Source organism: Ambystoma mexicanum, chromosome 5q (assembly GCF_040938575.1).
Source record: "Ambystoma mexicanum isolate Mex_15411 chromosome 5q, UKY_AmexF1_1, whole genome shotgun sequence".
Classification (NCBI taxonomy): domain Eukaryota; kingdom Metazoa; phylum Chordata; class Amphibia; order Caudata; family Ambystomatidae; genus Ambystoma; species Ambystoma mexicanum.
The window spans coordinates 492,510,878-492,537,268 of record NC_090933.1 but is presented as its reverse complement, the minus strand read 5'-3'; the positions used below and the strand labels follow the sequence as shown (position 1 = coordinate 492,537,268).

The 26,391-nt window shown below is 42.5% G+C and overlaps 1 protein-coding gene across 1 annotated transcript in view; it reads right to left on the bottom strand.

Moving 5' to 3' along the window:
- Positions 1-3,697: 3,697 nt before the first annotated feature.
- LOC138497458 (desmoglein-4-like) overlaps positions 3,698-26,391 on the bottom strand; it is a 147,114-nt gene continuing 124,420 nt past the window's right edge. The window contains exons 13-16 of the mRNA XM_069620958.1: positions 25,834-25,964; positions 24,750-24,810; positions 13,347-13,693; positions 3,698-11,257 (exon numbers count right to left, since the gene is read on the bottom strand). Coding sequence (XP_069477059.1) covers positions 10,133-11,257; positions 13,347-13,693; positions 24,750-24,810; positions 25,834-25,964 — 1,664 coding nt within the window. The 3' untranslated portion in view covers positions 3,698-10,132. The remainder of the gene's footprint in view (positions 11,258-13,346; positions 13,694-24,749; positions 24,811-25,833; positions 25,965-26,391) is intronic.

Here is a 26,391-nt window from a genome sequence, read left to right as displayed (position 1 = left end):
ATGGCCAGACACCATGTACGGTGGAGAGGATAGGTTATATGCTGCGTTGAGTGCATGCATTTATTACTTGCCCTAGTTAGAACATCATACAGACTGTTACTTATTTTTACAACTGACACTTCAGTTACTGGTTATTTTGAATGATAGGTGTTGTTTTAGTGGCTAAAAGCACTCCTGCAATTGTACCTGTTTTTTAACACTTATAAATGTCTAGTCTGCCTAATGTGTAAGGCCACACAATCATCGTGAACCAGAGGGTTACTGTGGCAACTTTTGCCAGATATCCTTCTGAAGAAACACAGAGAAGAGACATGTGACCTAACGTGCAATGACTACGCATGTAATTTAGAGCAGACAGAGCAGCTTGTCAATCAGTGCTCGAATCTTAGTGATGTTCTCCTCCGTCCTCGCGCTCATCTCTGTGCTCATGGGAGAGGACTTGTCTTTCTTGACATCCATGAGGACAGGAAGACTGACCCCGCCCTAAGCAGCATCCCCTTGGTTTGGTAACATGGCTTTTCCTGTCCGCTCTGACAGAAGAGCAAGGCCAAGGGGTTGTGATGACAACAGAAGATGGATGACATGTGCCAAAGGTGCTTCTGATCCTTAAGCTCTGAGACAAGCTATAGCAACTATCATTAGCAAATCACAGTCCTTCATAGATAGTCATGGTGAATTCTAGGGATCATTGGAAGTGCTCCAGAGCCTGCTCCGCCATGCGGAGTTCAGTGAGTTGGGCCCTCTGCGCCCAATTCACTGAACACATCCTCACGGAGCTGCTACTGAGGGCGTCTTGGGGTGGGGGTGGGAATCTCTTTGAAAGTACTGAGATTTATGGCATCAGGTCAGGAGTGGACTGAATAGGGAGGTAGAACCTATAAAGAAGGCATGGGATTTTGGTGGGAAATGTGACATGGGTCTTTCACCAGACATTGGGGTATGTGGCAGTAAGTCAGCAGAAGTGAGGGTCAAAGGATTCTCCTCCCGAAAACACTCTAGTTCCCCACATTATCATGGGAAGCTGCATTGTGCACTTGTGTACAGCATTCTGATTGACCTGATAGAACAGGTGCCCTCACTTTGATGCTCTGCATTAACCTAGAATCAATAACTGGATATAGTTCTCAGATTCTTCTCTGCAGGTTACGGGTGGAAAAACCTAGGTGGTGTCCTCTTTAACCTTTCTTTCTCTTCTTAGACCCTCTGGCACCAAAGGCTTTTTTTGAAAGAATAAAAGAGGAAGTGTGCACGATCAGTGAAACCATAGTGTTAGGGTACTGTCCCCAAAAGCACACATTTCCTGTGTTGGGAGTGTGCTTAGTGGCAGAGTGTGTTATGTAATGTGGTAGGAAATCCTCATTTGTTAAAAAGGGATTTGCAGGCAGAATGGCGCCCAAATCCGTTTTTTTTTCGCACAAATAATCCAAATATCTGAATGTGTAATCAAGGAGCATATATTAATGAGGTGGCTGGGTTAGCACAAGGTGCAATACAGTCACATGAATCAGGAGCAACAGTGCCTAGGCAGCCACCAATAAAGCACATGCAGTAATGTATAACATGTGATAGTAAGGCATATTCAGAAATATATCAAAAGGCATAGCAGGGCATGAAAGGCATGCCATCGCATAGCATGTCCTCCTCTCCACACTCCTACCACTGGCCTTGCACACAGGTGACATATCAGATCCTTTTCTTTGCTTTCTCCCTCTCCCCCCCCTCTCTCTCTCTCTCTCCTCTCTCTCTCGCTCTCTCTCCCACGCACACTTTCTCTCTCTAGAATAAGTACATTTTACTCAATGTGCCTCAAGGATCAGGAAGTGGCAAATGGTGGGTGGGGTTGAATGGTGACTCCCCTCATGACCGTACGTGTAGAGCTAAGTAATATGGGGGGTAACAGCTTCGAGGTGAAAGCAGCCCAACATTGGAACGCCCTACCTCTCACCCTCAGGACACCCCAAACCTACCCCCTCTTTAGACGTAACTACATTCAGTGGTTAAAGAATAACGACCAATAACTGACCTGCCTCCGTACTCTATGCCCCCATGTAAATATGCATAGTTGCAAAGTGTTTATCACTGTATTTTTGTAAACTGTATATCACTTCTTCTATCGCAACTGTATTAACCTATGCATTCACTGTAAACTACTGTACAGCACTGTAACTAAGCTGAGAATAACCTTACTGCTCCTGCGCCCTCATACCCTCGAGTTCGGTGCGCAATATAAATGAATAAACAAACATAAGCAATATTATGTCTTTTTATACAGTGCCAGCTCACCACCATAGTACTCTCAAAGCACTTGTCCGAGTTAAGGTGCATTAAAAGTACAGAAAGTCCTTAGTGTGCTTAGGGTGTATTGACTGGAAGATGGGGTCATATAACACGATGTGTTGCAGTAAAGTCAGGTGCAGAGCATGAGAATGTGTGTAACCGGGTGATAGATAGTTGGTCATTGGCATATTATGACTATATATGTAAAGTCAGGGTGTGTGATGGTTTGAGATGCGCTCGGGCTACCTAATTCTATTGTGGGCATGGTTGAACATGTAGGCAGGCGTGTCCTTTTGTGTTCAGAGGGAGTGTTGCCCAGGATATGAACACCGTAGTTGCTTATTTCAACTTCCTGGTATGTGTGTTGGTCAGCAGGCTAAGGGCCATTTGAAACGTCATTCTAACTTGCTCAGGTGCTATGTATGCATGTTCTGGTTTTTACATAGTGCAAACCTAGCCGTGAAGCAACCGAGATCGGATTACAGTAATAGGGCGTAACAACATGGACGAACGTGGGAGGAGAGAGTATTAAGGGCAGGGGTGTTGCTAGGTCTGCAAAAGATCAGGGAATAAGCTAATGTCAATACTGGCGGGACTCAGGGCTAGCTATAGCCTTTTGGTTGTAGCCCCTGAGCTTCTATCCGGGGATACAACCAAAAGACCCGGGGATGTAGCCGCCTCAGCCGCCACCGAGCAACGCCTCTGATTAAGGGCTCGTTGGACTGATATAAAGAGAGGGGATACAGAGGGTTACATGCAGGGGATACAGGTTAGGGATGGAAAGCAGACCCAATCTTCATTAACTTGCTGACAGATCAGCAGCTGTGCTTCATTTCAAGATGTGTTGGCGCCGTTTCACATGATCCGATATTCCCCACTTCTCTAGAGATACTTTTGCATCTGTGATTCTCTCCTGGGCCTTCCGCTTTCAGACAGAGGGGAGCAAGTGTGCTCTCTTTTAATTGCCCAAGAACACAACAAAGGCAGGAAGCCATTAACTTACCCCACCCTACATTTTCTCCCCAGGTTTTTTTTTATGCCAAGGTTGTCTGACTTTAGAAACAAACACTGAATGTATGTGTCTGTGTTTCTCCCCCAGATTCCACCCTTGAGATAAAAATGTATTATTTAGATTTTCAAAATATTTTAATTGACCAAAATCAAGAGAAAATGCACACCAAACAAAGAAACCCTTACTGGAATTGAGGGGGCTTCTGCAAACAGTTGTAATGCTGGATTGGTAAATGGCAGCCTAGCAGGGAAGGATGGGAAGGGTTAATTAACACTAAAGTAAGAAGGTGGAATCGGGAGGGGCCTACTTGTGCAGGTAAATGAAAACGTAGGTCCTATGCATGATAGTAACACAACTTTACCATGTCTTTCTTACGTGTTTAGAATCCAAACAAAGGGCACACTTAGATAATACTTAAAGGCACTTTATTAGTGGTTTCCACAATTTACAAAAATATAACCAAACAGTCAGGACAAAGTATAAAAAAAAACAAGTTGCACAATTTATACTTTAGCAATGGAAATTTGGAAATGGATTAACCCTCTCAAATAACATTTCTTGGTCGACGTGTTTGACACTGCACAGTGTTAGCTGCTGGACTTAACCATTTTGCATGGTTTGTTGTCTGGTATTGTGTACCCTTCGGTGCTAAGTATTCAAATAAACCTACAGTTCACTACGTTCATATGTTCAACATCAAATTCTTTTCGAATACACATCTGCATAGCATGAGGTCAAGTCAATCTAGCATGTGCAGACTGGGTTTGTATATTTGAATTCGTTTTGTACTTTACATGTACCAATAACACTGTCAAACATTTACACTTCTTTCAAATGATTTAATCAACATTTAGGAACATTAGTGTGAATCCATGTGCAATTGCATTGTTGATGACTTTATCGAGAAAATGCTTTTTCTGCCTCAGTGCATCAGTCTATCGGACCTGGTACTGGTTTTGCTACACACACTTTTGCATTGGCAAACAAATGCAAACTCATCGCTCCGCAAGTGAGGAGTCAAGGCGCATGTGTGCACATCCATGTATATTTTAAGCCTGATTCACACAGTTTCCATTTTCTGTTGCAAAGAGCAGGGGTGTTGCTAGGTCTGGAAAAGATTGGGGGCTACATTAATTTTGGAACTGTCGGACTGGTCACAGTGAAGCAATCTGGACTCATGTTCCCTGCTTGCAAGCAGGTGACAGTGAAGCAATTCGGACTTATGTTCCCTGCTTGCAAGCAGGTGACAGTGGAGCAATCTGGACACATGTTCCCTGCTTGCAAGCAGGTGACAGTGGAGCAATCTGGACTCATGTTCCCTGCTTGCAAGCAGGTTACGGTGAAGCAATCTGGCCTCATGTTCCCTGTTTGCAAGCAGTTGACAGTGAAGCAATTCGGACTTATGTTCCCTGCTTGCAAGCAGGTGACAGTGGAGCAATCTGGACACATGTTCCCTGCTTGCAAGCAGGTGACAGTGGAGCAATCTGGACTCATGTTCCCTGCTTGCAAGCAGGTTACGGTGAAGCAATCTGGACTCATGTTCCCTGTTTGCAAGCAGGTGACAGTGTAGCAATCTGGACTCATGTTCCCTGCTTGCAAGCAGGTGACAGTGGAGAAATCTGGACACATGTTCCCTGCTTGCGAGGAGGTGACAGACGAGCAATCTGGACTCATGTTTCCTGCTTGCAAGCAGGTGACAGTGAAGCAATTCGGACTTATGTTCCCTGCTTGCAAGCAGGTGACAGTGGAGCAATCTGGACACATGTTCCCTGCTTGCAAGCAGGTGACAGTGAAGCAATCTGGACTCATGTTCCCTGCTTGCAAGCAGGTTACGGTGAAGCAATCTGGACTCATGTTCCCTGTTTGCAAGCAGGTGACAGTGTAGCAATCTGGACTCATGTTCCCTGCTTGCAAGCAGGTGACAGTGGAGAAATCTGGACACATGTTCCCTGCTTGCGAGGAGGTGACAGACGAGCAATCTGGACTCATGTTTCCTGCTTGCAAGCAGGTGACAGTGGAGCAATCTGGACTCATGTTCCCTGCTTGCAAGCAGGTGACAGTGAAGCAATCTGGACTCATGTTCCCTGCTTGCAAGCAGGTGACAGTCGAGCAATCAGGACTCATGTTCCCTGCTTGCAAGCAGGTGACAGTGGAGCAATCTGGACACATGTTCCCTGCTTGCAAGCAGGTGACAGTCGAGCAATCTGGACACACGTTCCCTGCTTGCAAGCAGGTGACAGTGGAGAAATCTGGACACATGTTCCCTGCTTGCAAACAGGTGACAGTCGACAATCTGGACTCATGTTCCCTGCTTGCCAGCAGCTGACAGTGGAGCAATCTGGACACATGTTCTCTGCTTGCAAGCAGGTCACAGTGAAGCAATCTGGTCTCATATTCCCTGCTTGCAAGCAGGTCACAGTGGAGCAATCTGGTCTTATGTTCCCTGCTTGCAAGCAGGTGACAGTCGAGCAATCTGGACACATGTTCTCTGCTTGCAAGCAGGTCACAGTGGAGCAATCTGGTCTCATATTCCCTGCTTGCAATCAGGTCACAGTGGAGCAATCTGGTCTCATATTCCCTGCTTGCAATCAGGTAACAGTGGAGCAATCTGGTCTCATGTTCCCTGCTTGCAAGCAGGTGACAGTCGAGCAATCTGGACACATGTTCTCTGCTTGCAAGCAGGTCACAGTGGAGCAATCTGGTCTCATATTCCCTGCTTGCAATCAGGTCACAGTGGAGCAATCTGGTCTCATATTCCCTGCTTGCAATCAGGTCACAGTGGAGCAATCTGGTCTCATATTCCCTGCTTGCAATCAGGTCACAGTGGAGCAATGTGTGCACATGTTCCTCTACTTGTAAGAAAATGTGCTGATATTGCTCTTTTGTGACCTGAATGTGAATTGTAAAGTGACTTTTTTTTTAACAGGAAATGTACTGAACAATTCTGAAAATCCTCCTAGAAAACCATTTTTCGGACACAAAATCCCCTAGCAGTTCACAGCCATGTTGTAGTACGCCAATCTGGGCACATTTTCCCTGCTTGCAATCAACGAAAATTGGCCCATTTTGCTCCACTGTCACCTGGATCTAAACTGCAAAGTGAATTTATTTTAACAGGAAAAGCTCTGAACAATTTTGGAATGCCTTTTTAGAAAAAAGGGTATGACACAAATGTCACAGAGCAGTTCACATCCCGGTCATACTGAAGTAATCTGGGCACCTTTTCAGTGCTTGCAAGCAGGAGAGATGTGCCCTGATTGCTTCACCGTGACCCGGATGTGACCTGCAAGCTGACCTTTATGTCAGAAAACTATATTTCTAATAGGGAAAGTCCACACAGCAACACGTTAGGAACAAGGCACATTTTACCAGATCAATTGCATCAACTTTTGTGAATCCACAAAATGCCCTTCTTTCTGGGTATTAACCCGATATGGATTGCCCATCTCTGGCCATTCATATAAGATTCCCGTTCTGCGAATGCAAGTGGGGTGACATTTCTATTCTGTCCTTTTCCTACCACCTTCTTGCTGCCTCTCGCAATTAGGATATGCATACGTTGTGCAAAAACAAAGGTGGGGACCCCTACATGGGCATCTGGGGTGAGTTCAATATATACTAAACAGAGAGGATGCCCTATGTGCTGAAAAATTCAATAAATGTGTTTCAGAAAGACCATGGTGGACTGTCAAAGTAGGAATATTACTACTGTAAAGGTTATTTAGAATGTTTCTATACAAACTAGATTTGATTGTGAAGATGAATGGTAGAATGGTGTGTTAGTGATATACACATAGGAGAAATGTTTACACAAACATGCGCTATTTGCACAAAAAACTTGTGTTCACAAAAATATATGTTGATTGGAAATGAATTGTCTTATAATTGTTAAAAAATTATGTATTTTATGAAATTGTAACAGAATAAAATGATATATTTTTAATAAGAACACACTCTTTGGTCCTCAGCATGCGCTTTCTGAAACACATTTCTTGAATTTTTCAGCACATACGGCATCCACTCTGTTTAGTATATGCATACGTGGTGTACATGGGTTAAGCGTGTGCAGCACAACACCACATTACTCCCTTTTCCACTCATGGATCATGAGAATTTGTTACACACATAAATTGACAACATTTTTCTAGAGGTCAAATTCATTTGGAAACATTTAATGGATCGTGCCCAAAAGCATGTCCTCCACCCAAAGATTTACTACAGTAAATTAGCACAATTATCTATATACATGCATTTCAATAAATAATACCTGAGCTCCGCTGATGCCTCTTTTCGTACCATGAGAAAGTCTTAGCCAGTTTGTCAAAACGAGGTGAGCGCCACAGAAAACAAACGTTGAACCCTGGAATTTGTCAGTTTTTTGTCTTTGTCCTAAACAATTCCAATATTGATGAGTGTGGCCTGAAAATGACTTTCTCACTATTAGTGCAATAGCTCTACTACAATTTTGTGCACTATTATCTCCCATTTGCTCAGCTAGCTGGGAAAACCACCATGCTGAAGCCATAAGCAACTCAGTAGAGGCATAAGACAGAAGATGCTTTTGTGTCATATTCACTCCTATGTGAAAACCTTTTCTTATAAGTGACCGTTCCCACTGAAAAGGTAGATTTGCCAAGGAAGAATGGCCATAACGTTTCCTCCTAGAAAACATTATTTTTTGGTGTTTGATCCACAGGTTTCCTATCTACAACTTCTTTTTGCTCACCTGTGACACTTTAGTGGAAACATGTATTTCCCTGCCACCAGGCATTCTCTTTCTTCCAGTAGCCTACACCATTGAACAAGGGCCTTTTGTACTTACTGGTTCTTAATCCAGTGGGGATTTACAATAACATTTTTAAATAGTGTGAACATCTAAAAAGTAAGAAAATCTCACAGGGACTGCCTTTGTGTTATTACGCAATGTCATTTCCAAAAGAATACAGAGCTTAGATTAGTTGAAATAGCGCATGGCTTGAGATAAATATGGTGAGAAAGGATAAATACCACTCATTCCTGCCTTAGTACCTGAGCATAGGAACAATACTCCTACCCTAAAGACAGGGACACATTTATAGTTACAAGAAATGCTGTTGGGGTCGCTCAACCACCTGGTGGGTTGGTGCTGCCTTTTGTCCTCGAGCCGGTGGGCCCAACTCTAGCCTAGCACAGTGTTTATCAAACATCATCTCAATATGCTTTATGTTTATTAAATATATTAAATTAATAAGGGACCAGCACCCAACCTCTGCTCCTCTCCCCCTTCACATATCCTCGACTCCTGTATATCGGTTTCCCTGCATATCCTCCTCCGGCTCTCTCACATGGTCCAACATGTCCGGGCCATCAAAACGAAAGCATGTTACCCCAAGCGTGGTTGCCAGAAGGTGCAGATTCTGAAGGCCTGGCTTTGCTTTGTATAGATTTGGCACATCTGTGGTTGGATTAACAGGTACAACAGTAAACCTTTATACAATGACTGTGCCAAGACAGTCCCAGTTATGTCTCATGTTAGGCGAAGCTGGCAGGAAAACATGGAGTTATTTACCCCCCAAGGTGCCTCCTATATACACTCTCAATACCATACATATTCCATGCGATTCCAACTCCAAATCAGGAGGTTTTTTTAAGAACAAGTAGGCTAACAATTTGTACTGTTACCACCATACCCTTAAAGAGGCATATAGTGTGCCAGCATTTCCTCCTTTCTTGTGCCATGCTCTGGGTAAGTGCATATTGTGAGAAATACTAACGTGCCAAATTCTACTTTTCAAGGTTGTGCAATGGGACATTAAAATACCTGTTGTAATACCAAAATACCAAAAAATGACCAAGAAGTTACAGCAGTATATCCCACGTGAAATATATATCAGTGGATGCCTGCTTGCTTAGTTTCCTCTATCCTCGGCTTATGCTTTAGGAACATGTTGAACAGAAATAGAATATTTCAAGATTTTAGTGAGTAGAAATGACAATAAATAGACTGTAAAGGTAAAGGGCAAAGGGCAGATGTTTATGAGGAGTCTGGATATTGCAGGTTAAAGTCTCCTTTGTCTTTGTAATGTTAAATATTCTGCTGGACCATCGATATTGTGGATTTACTCTCCTGCCTAGTTTATAAGGTATTCATATTGTTTCTATTAGAAGTGCCTTACCAGACTGATGAAGCCGCATTATAGTATTGCTTTCAAGAAACCATAGTGCTCAGCTCTGTTGTATTTACACCAATTTATTTTTGAGCCTATTACAGTTATTTTACATACTTTAAATAATGAAAGCATAACAGTGACAGTGGAGTCGAATATCCATAGGCCAATGTTCTGGCATATTGCACCACCCCCTCCCTCCGACCCCCAACAGAAATTACAGAGTTGTTCATACATGAACTATATGATATGGCGTGGGGAAAAAATACCTTGATCCATCGAATATGTATTAAGAAATGTTTGAAAATGTGCAATTGTTCAATATGTGGTCCATCTCACTTTTGTAGCCTAAATTGGAATAACGTTTGAAGAAATATACATTTCATTAAATAAAATCTTAATTTTGATGCTCAATCTGTATATGACATACCGCTTCTTCTCATCATGATCTGACAGCGGCTCAAAAGAATAAACCCATTTTTACAAAATCTACAAAGATGAGAACATTCATGAAGTTGGCTTCATCTTGACAAAGGTTCTAAAGGAAACACTGCTAAGGGACATATTTACAATCCACCCAAAGTGAACGTGGAGAGCATTACAGATTGTTCCATAGCTCCACAAAATGCCATTTTTGGTTTAATTTAGAGGGCCAAGACATGTTTTTTTTGTCAATGTAAACATATTATGAAATCTTCTACTGGTTGGAATATTGCACTGTGCTGTACTTTGTTACCCTTCGTACTGTGTTTGGGGAAGGAGCTCCAATCGCTTGATTTAGAATCGCCTCAGGACTAAGCATTTGACCTACGGCACCAGATCCTGCACTGTGGGAAATTGCTCCAACCGACTGATTAAGCCGATTATCAGGATTGAATATTTGTCCTGCATTGCCAGAGCCAGAAACTGTAGTTTTCTCTGTAACGTATACATTTTGTGCGTTTGCAAATTCTGGGAGGTTGGGGAAGTTGCCTTGAAAGCCAGAGGCTGGCTGAATCACCCTTTCAGTAACCACTACATTCTGAGCGTCTCCTATGTCAACAAAATTGAAAGAGCTTGATGGCCTTGAAACATTTGGCCCTATCACTCTCTCTCTCATTAGAACATTGGACCCGTCACCCAGATCAGACATGTCTAACATGTTAGAGAAACCTGAGGCCGGGCGAATCACCCTCTCTGTCACAACAACGTTGGAACCATCGGGAATGTCTAGCATTCCGTGCCTGCCAGTGTTTGGACCAACTAGTGTTTCTGTCACTACAACATTTGGTTGAAGCCCTCGGTTCCGATTTAGTGTCGAGGGATGCATGGGGGCACCAGAGGTTGTGTATGTCTCCTCCACAACAACATTAGGTTGATGTCTGGGAGGAGGCATGGAAGCACCAGATGTTGTGTAAGTCTCAGTCACTATGACGTTTCCAGGCATTGGAGGCTCGGGCATCGCTCTGGTATATGGCATTTCAGCCATAGTTGCATATGAGCTTTCAGTAATGACTGTTGAATCGATCACAGGTGCTGGTGCAGGATCAGCTGCACGGACAAGATAACTAGAATCCGACATTGAGAAATGTGTGTCTGTGGGTATGTTGGGAATGACTGTAGTCAAGGATGGTACTGATTCTATTGTTGTCCCCGTGCAGATTTCTGCCAGGGTCTTAAACTTGGGGCCCAGCCCATCCAAGTAGCTGTCATCTAAATCATCATCAATGAAGCTACAACAGCCAATGGAGCCAACGGGACTTCCAACGCCCTCGTTATCGTAGATCAGCAGACAGTCATTTGCCGGTCGCCCTTCATCTTCATTTGCGTAGAATTCGGATTTCTAAAGAAAGAAAAGCATCATTAATTTGTAGAATTCAACTTTCCCATATTATGTTCCACAGTGAATCATGAAGTCATTGTACTGGTCTGACTAATAATCAAGAAGCATTGAAGGCCACACAACTGTTGATACATCTAAGCCTCCTGATGCAAACAATCAGTGTAAGGTCCTTCTGCCAGAAGGACCGCCATTTAGCATCACGAATGGACCATGTCTACTTCTATTTCTCTTTGTGTGCTTTCAATTTGGAGCAGAGATATAGTGTAAATGAATCTGTGAGCTTCCACAAATTGTTTGATGTGGTTATAGCAGCATTTGGCCGCAAAAGGCCAACTCTCTCAGATATCATGAATTGCCATAGAACGCTATTCTCTCTGAAAGGTACATTTCATCGGTAGCGGCTCAAGGCACTCCAGAGAAAGAGTAACTTCCGAATAAAGAGTTTAGTTGCAAAGATGTAAGGGTGTTATTTTTTTTACAGCAATGCAATGATGGCAAGTCCATTAATTTTGAACCGAAAATGTAAAGCTAGAAGGAAACTGCAAAAAAATAGGCATAAATGTTGTCCTTTGTTTTTGGGTGTGTTGTGGTGCACAACTGGCATCGACAGAGGGCCTAATTCACAGAAGCGTGTTAAAATGGTAAACCTCAGATGGAAATCGCTCTGTGATTTAGGCCCAGAGATTCTGAAATTGCTAGTTTTACAAATAAAAATGAAACAGACAGAAGAATCCAAACTAAACATCTCTTCAGGAAAGAGGAGACTTACCTTCTGAAAATCCCCCCTAATTCTTTGAAGCCAGCCACGTTTTAGTGCAGGATTTATGTGCACTGAAGCATAGGCATCATAAATGACCTTGTCGCGCACCCCATAGTCTCAAATATAATCAGTGTGGTGGACTGATACTGCCATCTGCTTTACCCTGTGATGTAGCAAACTTTTCAGTGATTTAAAGTAAAAACTTGAACTAAATTCCCCAAAATGCTTCTTAATCATTTATTATTTCACACATCCACTTCTTCACGTTGGGGAAGAGTGTACCTAACAACTGAAATCTACACATACAGCTAAAGCAGGACTATGGGCCTCATTACGAGTACGGCAGTAGGGGGTTAACGGCACCAGTAAGGATGCTGGTGCCGTTAACCCCCTACCGCCACATTCCGAGCTCTCTTAGCGGGTCCCACTAGGGCCGGCCAGTTTTACCAGCCACCCTTAGCGGGAGCTGCTAAGGGACCAGGGAGCTAATGACGGGCCCGCTATTTGCGGACCCATTATTAGCTCCTTCCCCATTCTCATTGAGCCCTATGGGGGCTCGAATGGGAATGGGGAATGGTTTTCAGAATGGGGACTTGCCGGGTCCTCCAAGGTTGGAATGACCCGGTAAGTCCCCATTCCGACTACCCGGACACGGGTTTGGAGGCAGCCATGGTGCTAGTAGCACCATGGCTGCCTCCGAACTCGTAATGACCCCCTATGCGTTGAGCCACACCTCTCCAGGTTGTACCCCAGTTGTCACTGCCCTATTGTACCCGTCTATCTGGTACTAAGTGAATTTGCTGTAACAGCGCCATGATGCCTTAGGGCAGTTGTGCGCTCTATAAATGGAAATAATTAAATAAATAAATCAATATTGTCAGGATTCATTGCGTTTCCTTCAAAGGCTAAAGTATTCAAAGCAAAGGGCATCTGCCAGATGACCAATATACAGCACGTTTGTGACCAAACATAATTTCCGGCCACAGAATGTATTCACATTCTGTCAGAGTAGAGCTGGTCACATATCAAGGTACTACAAACCTACAAAATGCCCAGCGATTACATTGGATTTTAACCATGTTGATATTTTTATTATGCAGAGGGAGGGAATGATTTACAAAATCGTTTTTCAACGAGAGAAAGATTCAAAAGCGCTTTGTAAATCAGTCCCAGAATATTTAGCAATGGTAATTGCATCATTAATCTCTCTCCAAATAGCTTCTGCTTCATTCTGGCAGTCCCTCATTCCACATTGACATACAGTGTGCCTTATGGAACAAAATATTTAGCGTAGGCGCCAGAAATCTCATGAAAGTGTGAAGCACCTACCTCGGTGAAGTAACTGTCCAAGAATGCAGAATTCAGTCCTTCGCCATCTCTGTATTCTCTCATGGTTCCTCCAGCCATGGAGCCTCCTCTAGCGCTTGCTGCAGAAAATCCATTGCCTCTCATTCCTGTCGACATAAAGCCACCTCCGTCTCCTGATGTATGTGCCGTTCTAGATGTAACTGTTGCATATGTCCCTCCAGCTCCTCCTCCTCCTCCTCCTCCTCCTGCACCTGCTCCTGCTCTTGCTCCTCCTCCTGCTCCTGCTCCTCCTCCTGCTATTGCTGCACCAGCTAAAGCACCTGCCCCAGCAGCTGCTCCTCCAACTAGGAAAGTATTTGTATATGTATCTGGAAAAAGGTATAAAGTTTGAGCAAATTATAATACTGTTTGTGGTATACCAGGGATTATTTTCTTGAATTATTGTTGTTTGTCATTTTTTACACTTTTTATCAATCTTTGTTAACGGTGACAAATGTATTGCACACATTTAAATATGTAAATACAATGATTCATAGCATGGTTTGCCACAAATGAGACATGAAAAAATATAGACAGAACTATTTTGTCAATGGACACATTATTAGCATCCAGGGGAGAGGCACTGACCAATCAGGTCACCAGGAATACAGGTGGATTCCTGCAGCATCCTTCTGCTTTCTCTCTGCTGCCTGAGTACCTCACCCAGGTGTCCACCAATTTGTTGTGTCCCCCCAAGACACTTCCCCCAGGCACCCAATGGAATTCTAGCTCACCCCACCAACCCCAACCCCAACTTCACTGCAGTCATGACTGTTGGCCCCCTCCAATTTCTAGTTTCATGGCAGCTGCCATCTTTTTTTCCATGGGAGACTGGACAAGCAAAATAAACTTCAGAGTCCATCTCAAGTGTACAAAAAAAAGAAATAAATCCAAACTATTTGCTGCCTGCAGGGGGCTTCTGTGACTCATAGTGATACACCCTGTTATGGTGGCCCGACAGGGCTGGTAATTGCAATGGCTTGAACCTTTGGGCTGGTGGAGCGTTACCGGCCCGTCTGTCCCTATCCTTCCCCTCAGAGGAATTTATAGCTATATTGTAGTTTTGCATCTTCAATTCAGTTGTTTTCAGTGGCGAACACACTTAGCGAGGAAGCAATCTTGGTATTGATTATATCGAGAGAAGGATGGCATTGTAGAAGCAGAAGTCGTCGATTTTAGTGCCACCATTAGTTTTGGCTCATAGGTGGAACTTAAGAACCACCATTGGCTCTGGCTCTTGGGTGCCACATGAGCCTCATTTAGTGATGCTACTTAATTTTGTCTAGTTATAGTTGTGGTCTTTAACTAATTTGTGAGCTTATATAGTGGTTCATGCCAGATTCCACGCACTTCGCAGTGCTGTAATAACAGGTGTTCATGGTTTCCCATATTAGGGAACTCCATTTATCGACGTTAGAATGAATCTTGAAAAAAGGCTCACTCAGCCATGAAATATTGACAGTGAATTTGATCATGCATTGAAAATACCCAGTGACAACCTGCTACAACACATACAACACAGAGACAGCATAAATACAGGACAATACCTTTGGTTCTCACCTACCATCTATTTTCAAAGAAGCTCCCCTATTTGTATATAAGCAACTGAGAATTCTAGCAAAGTCTCTGACAAGGCGGAGATTTCCTCTAGATCAAGACCAAAGAAGACCTGCAACACACTATGCATCATCGGGGGATGAAAAATATGTTAACATATCTGCACTGGATTTGCCATAACAACTGTACTGAACCAAACAATACAGATACAAGAGAGGACACCCAAAGTTGTATACCTCCTCCAATGCAAGAAAGGCCTGCAAGAAAGTATGCAGGTGAGAGCTGCAAGAAGCTTTGTGAAAGGACGAACCCTAATAGGGACACCAGGTTGAAACACTAAACAGAAACAGCACTAGGACATTATACACAGCATGGGAACATATTACAGGATCTATCAGTGATGGTTTTAAGAGGCAACCCCTCAAATATCACACACAGAAGAGCATGGAAGCTCAAGTACCTGAAGATGCTTATCCCAAAAGACAGAGGTCTGAACATATATGTAGGTTTCATGACACACTAAGGCCAACTTTGAGTCTAGGTCCAGCAATGCAAGCACATCAAAAAGGCAGAAGAAAACCCCCCAGTACTATCTCTCACTAGCTGCTGTTAAACTCTAGTATTCAGTACGACTGTTGAGAGAGGGCAAAGGACACTCACCACGAAAATCGTGGGCATATAAGCTCAAATGGTTGTTACCCATTATAGAGAATGAGACACACTGAGATCACATTGGACAATGAACTGTTCATAAAAGGATAACATATTTTGTATTTGCCATGCTGTATTTAAGCCAGGAACTCACTGTGAAGCTTGAGGCAGACTGATGACACATTGAAGACTGCACCAGTTAAACCTCAAGAGCATATTGTGTAATGTCACAACTAGAAAACCATATCAGCTGTATTGAAATCATTACAATGTCCTGACACTACACAGAGGCTAAAACATACAACACTTTTAGACTTTGTGTTAGGAAACTGAATACTGATCCTGCTTTCCAACTATGTGCTGTTAAACATTGCTATTCAATATATCTTTTTCAGTAATTTTAGGAAATTACAGGGACCCACCTTTTGACTGCCTGGCCTAACTTTAAAAACATATTACATTCAATAGTTACATGTGAACACGATTTCTTTTCCTACAACAAAACCTTTAGCTATACATGTGGACTATAACATCAGCCATATTAGAACTCCCTTTGCCTAACCTTGAACACATATTACTTTCAACAATTACACGTGAAAAAGATTCAACTATAACACTCAACTAGAACATCGGACAGTATGTAGCCCTTTATATGTGTTCCCTGCTTCCAGGAGTGTGTTTGGTCTTTTAGGTAAGACAGCAATTTCTGACCTGCATTCCATGCATATTTTGTGGTCCTTTTGCCAATGAACTTGAAATGAATGCTCTTTTTTTCTTCACTTTGAGAATGAACTGTCCTTTCCCTCTGTATCATCTGATGGTGAAGTCTATGGGAAACTTCGAAACCTTCCACATTTTTACCCTCCACGGTATTTTCAGTTAGTCCAATGAAAGGCACCCAAACCTGCATTGTATATCTTTGGATATATGCCACTTTGCATAATCACGCATGCGCATTCGGAGTACCTTCATGAATAGTCAATCTGAAAGTTTCACTGTCATTTTTATATATAGGTTCCTATTTAAGAAGGAACTATTGAAATATTCCTTTTCCTATTATTTTTAAATCCATTGTATTTTATAAAATATGTCAACAAACATATCTTGAATGTAATAAAAAATACACTATACACAAACTTTTTTGAATTTTTGAATGAGAAGATCTTACTGTTTTTTGGTGATGCATACCCCATTAAAAGGAATATTTGCAGTCCATACGTTGTTAAAGTATTTTGAGTGCTTGTTTTTTTTAAATGTAAGGGGTTTCTAACAAACCAGGTAAATAAACAGTAATGTTATGATATGCCTAACAGTTATATGTATTGTTCTTTGATATTTCTTTAGAACACTACGTGCCATTTTTCTATTCCCTTTTCAATTTATTTTTCTTTCTTTTCAAACATTTCCTTTCATTCATGTTTTACATTGTTTTTAATATTATGTTAAATAATATGTATCCATGGCAATGTGTGCATATTGCAGGGTCTCGGCTATATGTTTGTTGAATATGTGTGAGCACCAGCCTTAATATGTTATTTATATCTTAACTGTGATTTATTTTGACTATTCTAACACACTTCATGGCTGGTTCTAAAGTGACCTTTATAATGTACAACTAATAGTGTGAATCCTTGACTGGAAACGTTTAGGAATGTCCCTTTGCCTTGAAAAAGCCACACGTTGGCAAAATCTTACTTCTTGGATTAATGTTTCCTTAGATCATAATCCTCACAAGCATTAAACAACTTAAAACAAATGAAGGTGCCTTCATGATGTTGTTAACATTGTGAATCTCAAAACACGGGGCGAAAGTGTATTGAGCTCATCTCTGTGGCATGCTTCAGAAGTTAAATTGTTTGAAAAGGTTCATTTACGACAGGTATCCTTCCAATTCATGCCCAGATCATTTCCTACGGGTGCCTTGGGAGGGATGTAATTGTGAGTCTCTGAAAGACTTGAGCCCATTTGCCCCCTTACTGCTTTTCTTTTTAGCCATGCCCAATAAGGCAGTAGATGCCCTTGAGCCTGAGGTCATATTAGACAAACTCTAGCAAGCGGTTAGTGGATGTTCTTAGCAATAGCCATATGTCGTTGTTGCAAACTGTTCTGACCCAACTGAAGCATTTAACACCATAGATGATGATAATAATAGTAACTTTTCATCTCCTCTAAGCTCATATTTCGAGAGACAGGATCTGAGCTAATAGTTTCTCCGCCTCAGCCATCTGCTTTCCGATGTCCCCAGTCGGTTTACACAGAAAGGCGTGGGTGGACTCTAGAACTCATTTTATTTGGGAGCTGATTGTCATTTGGCAAAGAGTAAGGTTGCTTTGCAATTAATCGTAATACAATTATAAGGGTAACAACAATCTATTAACTAATCATTCTTACTGTACCAGCAGTGCTCTCCCCATGCATCCAAGAGCTAACAGGAGCAGATGGGTCCCACTCGGGGTCCAGTCTTGTCTGCAACCCATCCTCTCTCTCATGTTAAAGAGTGCTGGCTTGGGTAATCTTCTCCAGCAGCCCAGGTGTAGAGGGAGACCTGCAGACTCCCTTTGGTCCTAGTGTTCCCTGTGTGTATGGTGGTGTTTTAGCAGTACATGCCAAACCTCCTGCTGTTGTCTCTCATGATAAAGGGCCCCAGGCAGCTCAGACATCTTCATGTAGCTGGATGAAGAGGTGGGGATGCAAATCCCCCCGAGTCTTCATTATCCCCCGTTGCATAGTAGCATTTAAACACTGCAGAGTCATGCAGCTCCTGCTGCTATCTCCAATGCTAATGTGCTCTTTGGTCAGCTCACAGGTTTCCAGAGACCTGGATGAGAAGAAAGAGATAGAGAGTCCCCTCAGTCCTAATACTCCTCATGTATCTGGCTGTGTTTCAGCCCTGCATGCTTCTCCAGCTCCTGCTGCTGTTTCTGTTGTCAACGAGCGCCAAGCAGCTTAGTCTTCTGCAGGGTCTTGGATGCAGAGGGGGAGATGCAGACTCCACTGGGTCCTAGTGCCTCCTGGCTGTATGACAGTGGAGTCCTACAGTCTCTCCAGGCTAATGCTGCTGTCTCCACTGTTAATGAGCCATTGGCAGCTCAGTCATCTCCAGGGATGTGAGTGCAGAGGAGATCTAGATTCGCCAGGGCCGAGTGCTACATATGTGTTTGACAGTGATGTAGAAAACCTCTCTGGAGATAACTGAACTCAGCAACCTTCATGACTTTTTAGTCCCCATGAATGTCATATGGCTAGTCTACCAGAACCCACAACATCCCATTTACCTATATGGTGTTCCAAAATCAGTCTCTTTGCTCTAAATTATGACTCAAAGGATCATAAGAGTTGCATGCAACTATTGATATTTCCTGGATTTTAAGAAGGCATTGGCCGCAAATAGTAGAAGTGAAATGACGCATTGTGCACATTTATGTAACATCAGGTCTCACCGCCATCAATGACTCCTCGACGTCATTCATGGAGATGTTGGAGAGTGTTGGACCAGTACACACCTCTTGGCAAACCCCAGGTCTATCAGGACATTCGCTGTGACTTCTCCTTTCCATTGAAAATTCACCCTTCATTGTGCCCCTTCATGTATTGCCTGTATCAGGTTGATCAGGCTGTGGCCCACTTTATCTTACTTAGAGCTTCTTACGGAATACCTCCATCCATTGTCTCAAAAGGCTGACTTTAGGCCAACAAATGCAAGCACAAGGTGTCCTCCCTTGAGTTGTACATACTTAATTCATGGGCCTCATCACAACTTGGGCGGTAACGGTAACGCTAGTAGCGCGGGCGGTATTAGCCCTACCGCCGAACTCCCCGGCGCTAATAGCGCCGGATCACGAGTTCGGCGGTAATGTAAGTCCCCATTCCCCACTGAGCCCATTCGGGAATGCCCCATTCCCCATTGGGCTCAATGGGGAATCTTCGCGCTAATACCGCCGGCGGATTTCCCGCTGGCGGTACTAGCGCAAATTTTCAGTGGATTTCCCCCCAGCTCAGAGCCCTTAAATCCGGCGGTAATAGCGCGACTACCGGATTTAAGGGTTACCGTCGAAGTCGTGATGAGGCCCATAGTAAGGATAGCAAAATGCATTGCTCAATGGTCCATAAGCCCATACGGAAGGCTTCGCATTCACTATGGTGTAACCAGATACATGCAGGTCTGAAATGCTATATTACAAAAATGTCTTGACAATATCAATAATGGAAATTGAGTGGCAGCTAGTTGAAGTTACCTTATACCCTTTCCTTTTGATTAGAACCAGCCTCTCATTGCCATTTGTATTAAAGGTGTGAATGAAAATGAGAAAGAGTTTGTGGTTGCAGTTCTGTGTGTGTTCCATGTGTGTTTAAGCAAACACTACCCACGTTGTACTCGAGCTTGCCTTGATCTGCAGAATTTGGTTCTAAGTATGTGCCCTGTTACAGGCAAACTCCTACATCAATTTGAAATGTAAAAATAAGCAGAATAATATTAGTTGCATCGCATTTGTTTAACAGATAAAAATTAACTGCAGAAAACAAATATGGACAGATGCAGACAGACCTAGAAAAAATAAATACCATAAACCTGCCTTAACTGTAAATCAATGGATATTTTTCTCCTTATGCATTTACTCTTTAAAGCAGGGTTGTCCAACTCCAGGTTTCGAGGGCTGGTGTCTTGGTGGGTTTTCACGATATCCCACATTCATATTATCCCACATTAATATTAATGAGAACAAATTTGCATATATTTAGAATCATTGTATGAAAATTTATCTCATGAATATTAATGGTGGGGATCCTGAAAATCTAACATGTTTAGGGCTCTCGAGGCCTGGAGTTGGACAACCCTTGTTTAAAGCCAATGAACCATTGCCATGTGTGACATCAACTGGAAGTCGACTAGACAACCTTTGGGGATCATTCTTTCTTTCTGCCATTTTAGTTTTGTTATATTTAAGTGCTGTTTTTGGTACTGTGGATCACTACTCTTCGCTTAACAAGCAATTTTCCTTTGGGATATGTGTATCTGTTTTTCTGCTATATTCTTATCGTTCTAACTGGACATTTGTGGTATAGTGGACGGGTCAAAATCCTCTTGAAAATATGCTCCCATTTAGAGTTTTTCAAGGGTCAGGTTTAGGCCCTCTTCCTTCTACACTATGCACTATCCCACTTGCTACTTTAGTTTCTGATTTTGGTTTTAGACCACATTTTTATGTGGATGATACCAAGATTTTCTTTTCCTTTCTCTTTTTTTTTACTTCTGCCCCTCATGAAAGCCTATCTGCTTTTCATCTGCCATTATGTCCTCGATGGCTTTACATTTTCTCTGCTTAATTTGTGAAAAAAAACGGAGGCACTCTTTTTCCCCTCTTCAGCCTCTGTGTATCCACTGATTTCTATTTCTTTTCAACCTTTAATCCTTATGAAGCCCGTAGTTGAGGTTTTAATTTTGATGAGTTCCGTAAGGCTGCTACAGGCTTTGTAATATTCGTAAAATGTGTAATTTTTAACATTTTTGCAAAACTACACTGTCACTACAAGCCGTTGTTTTTCCAGGTTTAATTGCTGTTGTTGTCTCTATATTGGTCTACCGCACTATGCTATGTTACCCTTCGTTTTGTGTTATATTCTGCTGTTTGAATTCTTTTTTGTTCAAGGTTCTCATCTTTTGTGTCTCCTTACTTTGCTCAGCTTCCTGTCCCGTCCCCACTTGATGTTCATTGTGTATGTATTAATCCAAATGTGCTCATTCATGCTATGGCTCTTGGCTATCTCTATGATCTTATTTCTGTCTAGCGATGACCTTGATCGTTGAGTTCTTCTGCTCAGGTCCTTCTTTTTTCTCATCGCCTCCCTTGTGCATCTTTGCAGTTTAGATTTATTCAGTTATTAGTCATGAAATAGTACAATGCTCTTCCTTTAGATGTTCGCTCTTGTTCTCCCCAGTTATGGTTAACTATCTACAGGTGTTTAATTTTATTAGTTGTAAATGTTGACCTAGGATGAATTTGTGGCTTATTAAGTTTTGGCTGGCTGTACGTTTTAGTGGTAACTTTGTCCTTATTGTACTACTTTTTGTAAAGCACTTTGGGCAAATGTGATAAATATTGAAAATATAAACAACAGTGTGAATGCCACAGTGCTATGAAAACACGTGTGGTACTAAGTGATTTTTAAACATAAATTATTGATGTTATTGATACTAGCCATTGCAATACAGATCCCTTTTGAAACAATGGGCTAAATGTGCTGGTGTATTTGCAGTAGGTCGAGGAATGATAAAGTCCCTCATACATTTACTTTTCACTGCAATGCCTTACATAGGAAATTGTAGATCTAAATGTGTTAACAACATGGATGTGTCCCACCTCAGGGTTACAAGTGATATGATATGATATATGGCATTTGTAACGCGCCTATACAAAAGTGTTTCAAGTGACATCATTTACGAGCGCAGACCTCTAGTTATCTTTGATGCTGCTTGGAACGCTGAGGTTGACCACAGCCACTATTGATTCCTTCCCATCTACAATCTTATTTTGGTTAAGGTGATGTTCATGCTTCCGTTACCCATATCTTTACCTTATTTTGGTAACTGTGGTGTTTTTGCTGCCATAGCCCATATCTTTGCCTTATTGTGGTTAAGGTGGTGTTTATGCTTCCGTTGCCCATATCTATACCTTATTTTGGTTACAGTGATGTTTATACTTCCATTACCCATTACCCATATCTTTATCTTATTTTGGTAACCATGGTGTTTTTGCTGCCATAGCCCATATCTTTACCTTATTTTGGTAACAGTGGTGTTTATGCTGCCGTAGCCCATATCTATACCTTATTTTGGTTACAGTGATTTTTATGCTTCTGTTACCCATAGCTTTACCTTATTTTGGTAACCGTGGTGTTTTTGCTGCCATAGCCCATATCTATACCTTATTTTAGTTACAGTGGTGTTTATGCTGCCCTAGCCCATATCTATACCTTATTTTGGTAACAGTGGTGTTTATGATGCCATAGCCCATATCTATCCTTATTTTGGTTACGTGGTGTTTATGCTGCTATTGCCCATATCTATACCTTATTTTAGTTACAGTGGTGTTTATGCTGCCGTAGCCCATATCTATACCTTATTTTGGTAACAGTGGTGTTTATGCTGCCGTTGCCCATATCTATACCTTATTTTGGTTACAGTGGTGTTTATGCTGCCGTTGCTCATACCTTTACCTTATTTTGGATATAGTGGTGTTTATGCTGCCATTGCCCATTTCTATACCATATTTTGGTTACGGTGGTGATTATGCCGCCGTAGCCCATATCTATACCTTATTTTGGTTATGCTTGTGTTTATGCTGCCGTTGCCCATACCTTTACCTTGTTTTGGTTACAGTGGTGTTTATGCTGCCGTTGCCAATACCTTTACCTTATTTTGGTTACAGTGGTGTTTATGCTGCCGTTGCCCATATCTATACCTCATTTCGGTTACGTTGGTGTTTATGCTGCGTTTGCCCATATGTTTACCTTATTTTGGTTACAGTGGTGTTTATGCTGTCGCAGCCCATATCCATGCGCATATACCTATTTTTGTAGGCAAAGTCAGTTCTTCCTGTTGCTACCAGTGAAAGCTGCCTCCTTTGCATAGGAGAACTGCTGTTACTAAGATGGAAAGGTCGTAAAGAGTTGTGAGAGCTCAGGATGCAGAGAAGGAGCTGGGATTTCAGGAAGTTCCTTTGGAACCTACCACCCAAACATGGATCTCAATAACCAGCCTGCCCACCCACTAACCACCCAGCCTTTATGCTCCTTGTTCCATGTTACACTCTAAGCACCATCCAACCAAGACACATGCAGCAGTGTCTCTGCCACTCGTACAGGGCCCACCAGACGCATGTGCTCTATCATCCCACCATGGTGCGTTACCACACCTACCCAAGTTCATAGCAGGAATCGTGTTAGTACTCAGCACATCATGCCTGGGGCCTATATGGCAAAACAAAACCTACATGTCTCACTCATCACCTATCACCCTCGCACATGCGCAGCAGGTGCATTAGAATCTGCGCTCATCAATACATTAGGATTCACACCTGGCTTCTTGCTTTGCTCCAGGTAAACCCCCAACTTCCCATCTCTATTGCAGAACCTAGCCCCAAGAGGCCACCATCATTTCAAGCGGGTCATGCAATACAAGACACAAGTTACATTAGATAAAGCTTGTCACACCGTTGTGTAAAAGAGCTGGCCTTTTACAGAATCATATTACTAATTTGCACACTGGGATGATATCATGGCAGAAAATAACCGGCAGCCTCATTTACACATATTGCAGACATGCAGAAACAAAACATTGTGCTTTTTGTTCTGTATCCCTATTGCTCACACCCATGCTTTTTTTTTTTTACCAATGGCCAATTAGGCCACCCTGGACGTGGTGCGTTTGCATAGCGCACACCGAGGGTGCACTTTTCAAGGATGAAAGGATGTTCCCAAGAACCCAATAAGCACCCTTCATCGTGAGGTGTAGTTACAGACTGCACCACACTCTCTTCTTTGTGCAGGGGTGTCATGACTCCTCTTGCAAAAAGCAGTTGCAGTCACACTGGCTACTGCTTTCAGAGCCACAGGAAACACCTGAAGCATTCACGCATGCTGCACCGTGCACTCAGGGGCAGACTGTGCACTGTATGACGTTCAACTCAGGTATTTGTTCATCTGGCTCTTAGTCTAAATGCACATTTTGTATCTTTAACTGTCCAGTGGAATCCATTGACAGCAATATCTTTAACTGACTCCTTTACTTAACCACCTATTTGGCATAATGGAAATGCATCTGTTTCTAGCTTCAAAATGGCTGCCAAGTTATCAAGACTAAGTGAACAGCTGCTACAGCGGTCTGACAGAATCAAATACAACTCAATAGGGCATTGCAGCACACAATAAGAGGGAGAATGACCATTATGTGCTTGCAGTACTAATGACACATTCCTCAACCGCTGCTGCAATGGCATGAGATTTTTAATGGGATTTTGTTGCAGTCATCACACTCACAGTTTTAGGATGAAGGCAACAATACTTCTTAAAATAAAAAAGACTAACATGGCTAAAATCACCCATAAAGAGCTGCACAATTACACTATTCAGTCAGGGTGTATCACGTGAGGTTGGCTTTGACAGATGGTGTTCCCTTACCAGAGCAATCCGTGTAGTCGTGTCCCGTGGGACCTGATGTCATCACCATGCGTGAAACATCCTAGGGGATGTAAAAAAAAATACAGAGTTCATTTCAACATACGCATCTGGTTGGCACATAAACTTAAAAAGCACAAGGACATCCTGAGGCAGAGCACATTTGTGTTTCTTGGGACACCATCTCACTCTCCTGAATCTACCCCTAGTTTCTATAGTATCTTTCAAACATTCAGAATTCTAGTCTGTGTGGGCGCCTCGAAATAACTGTAACATCCGCTTCTTCCAAAAGATATACAGGGGCGCTATAAACAGAGTGGTAGATTACAGAAATAAATGGCTGTGCTCAATCATATGGATTGATCGATACCAGTCCCTTTAACCCACCCAAACTAAGTGATAATGCATTTATGAATCCGTAATAACCTACTACTACTGCACAAGTTACCACCGATTACCCTGTGACCTACAAATCATACCCGGCTCTGGGGTCATGCTGTACAGAATGAGCGTTTCGCCAGTCTCATCCCACATGATTGCACTGAAGTCAAAATGACGGGACCCCAAATGATCCCCTTCTAATATCTATTGTGTATGTCTCTGTACAGCACCCCAGTGATGTCACTGGCACATTTAACATATAGCAAACATGCGCGATTTATCAGACACAGGCACGGGGGATCAGTGGGGTCTCATCAGTTTACCGTGGACACAACTTAGGGCCTGGTTTACACACATGTTTTCAATGGGACTTTCCCATGTGAAAACATTTGTGAAAATCAGGCCCTGAGTGGGATTCCTCCTTTAACACGACCAAATCGCTCATTGTGTATGAAATGACCCTAAGGCCAGTCGTGATGTGTATATTACTAAATAATGAGTAATTCATTTTAATTAGTTACTCATTAGTAAATGTTTTTCCCACTTTTGTCAAGTGATTCCAAATGACTAGTGGGCACGTCAAACACAAAACAGGCGCGTTTGCATAAAGTCCTCTTGGATTCAGTGTTACTGGTTAGGCAGAGAAGTAGAACAGTATACAAGGAAATGAAGCATTTTTGACTGCAAAAAAAACAATGAAGCTGACCCTATCTTCAGGTTGCGCGCCTTCAATGGTCCATGGGTGCAGCTCGCCTTCTGAGATATTTGGGACAGGTACAAATCCACCACCTCCTGCCCCAGCTCCACAGCTGCAAAGGAGTAACAACAGGGGCACCACTGCCAAAAGAGATAATGGAAATGCATATTTTATTTCATGTGTCTAAATTCGTAGGAAGACATGCTAATACATACATTGATATGTCTGTGTGTGTGTGTGTGCGCCAGCCCATCGGTCGGTTGGTCTGCCTGTATAATATCTAGCTATCTCTATCTATCTATCTATCTATCTATCTATCTATCTATCTATCTATCTATCTATCTATCTATCTATCTATCTATCTATCTATCTATCTATCCGTCTCTGTATATTACCTGCTGAAAGTCAACAGAGTTATCGCACCTCTTTGCTTTGATACCCACTTCCCTAAGCTGCACAATGCAGATGCCACAGTGTTGGTACAAGCTGTGTGAAACACACAGGTGTAAGAGATCATTGTCAATGCATTTAGTAAAAGTGGCTCTCTGGCATGGCCTACCTAAGTGT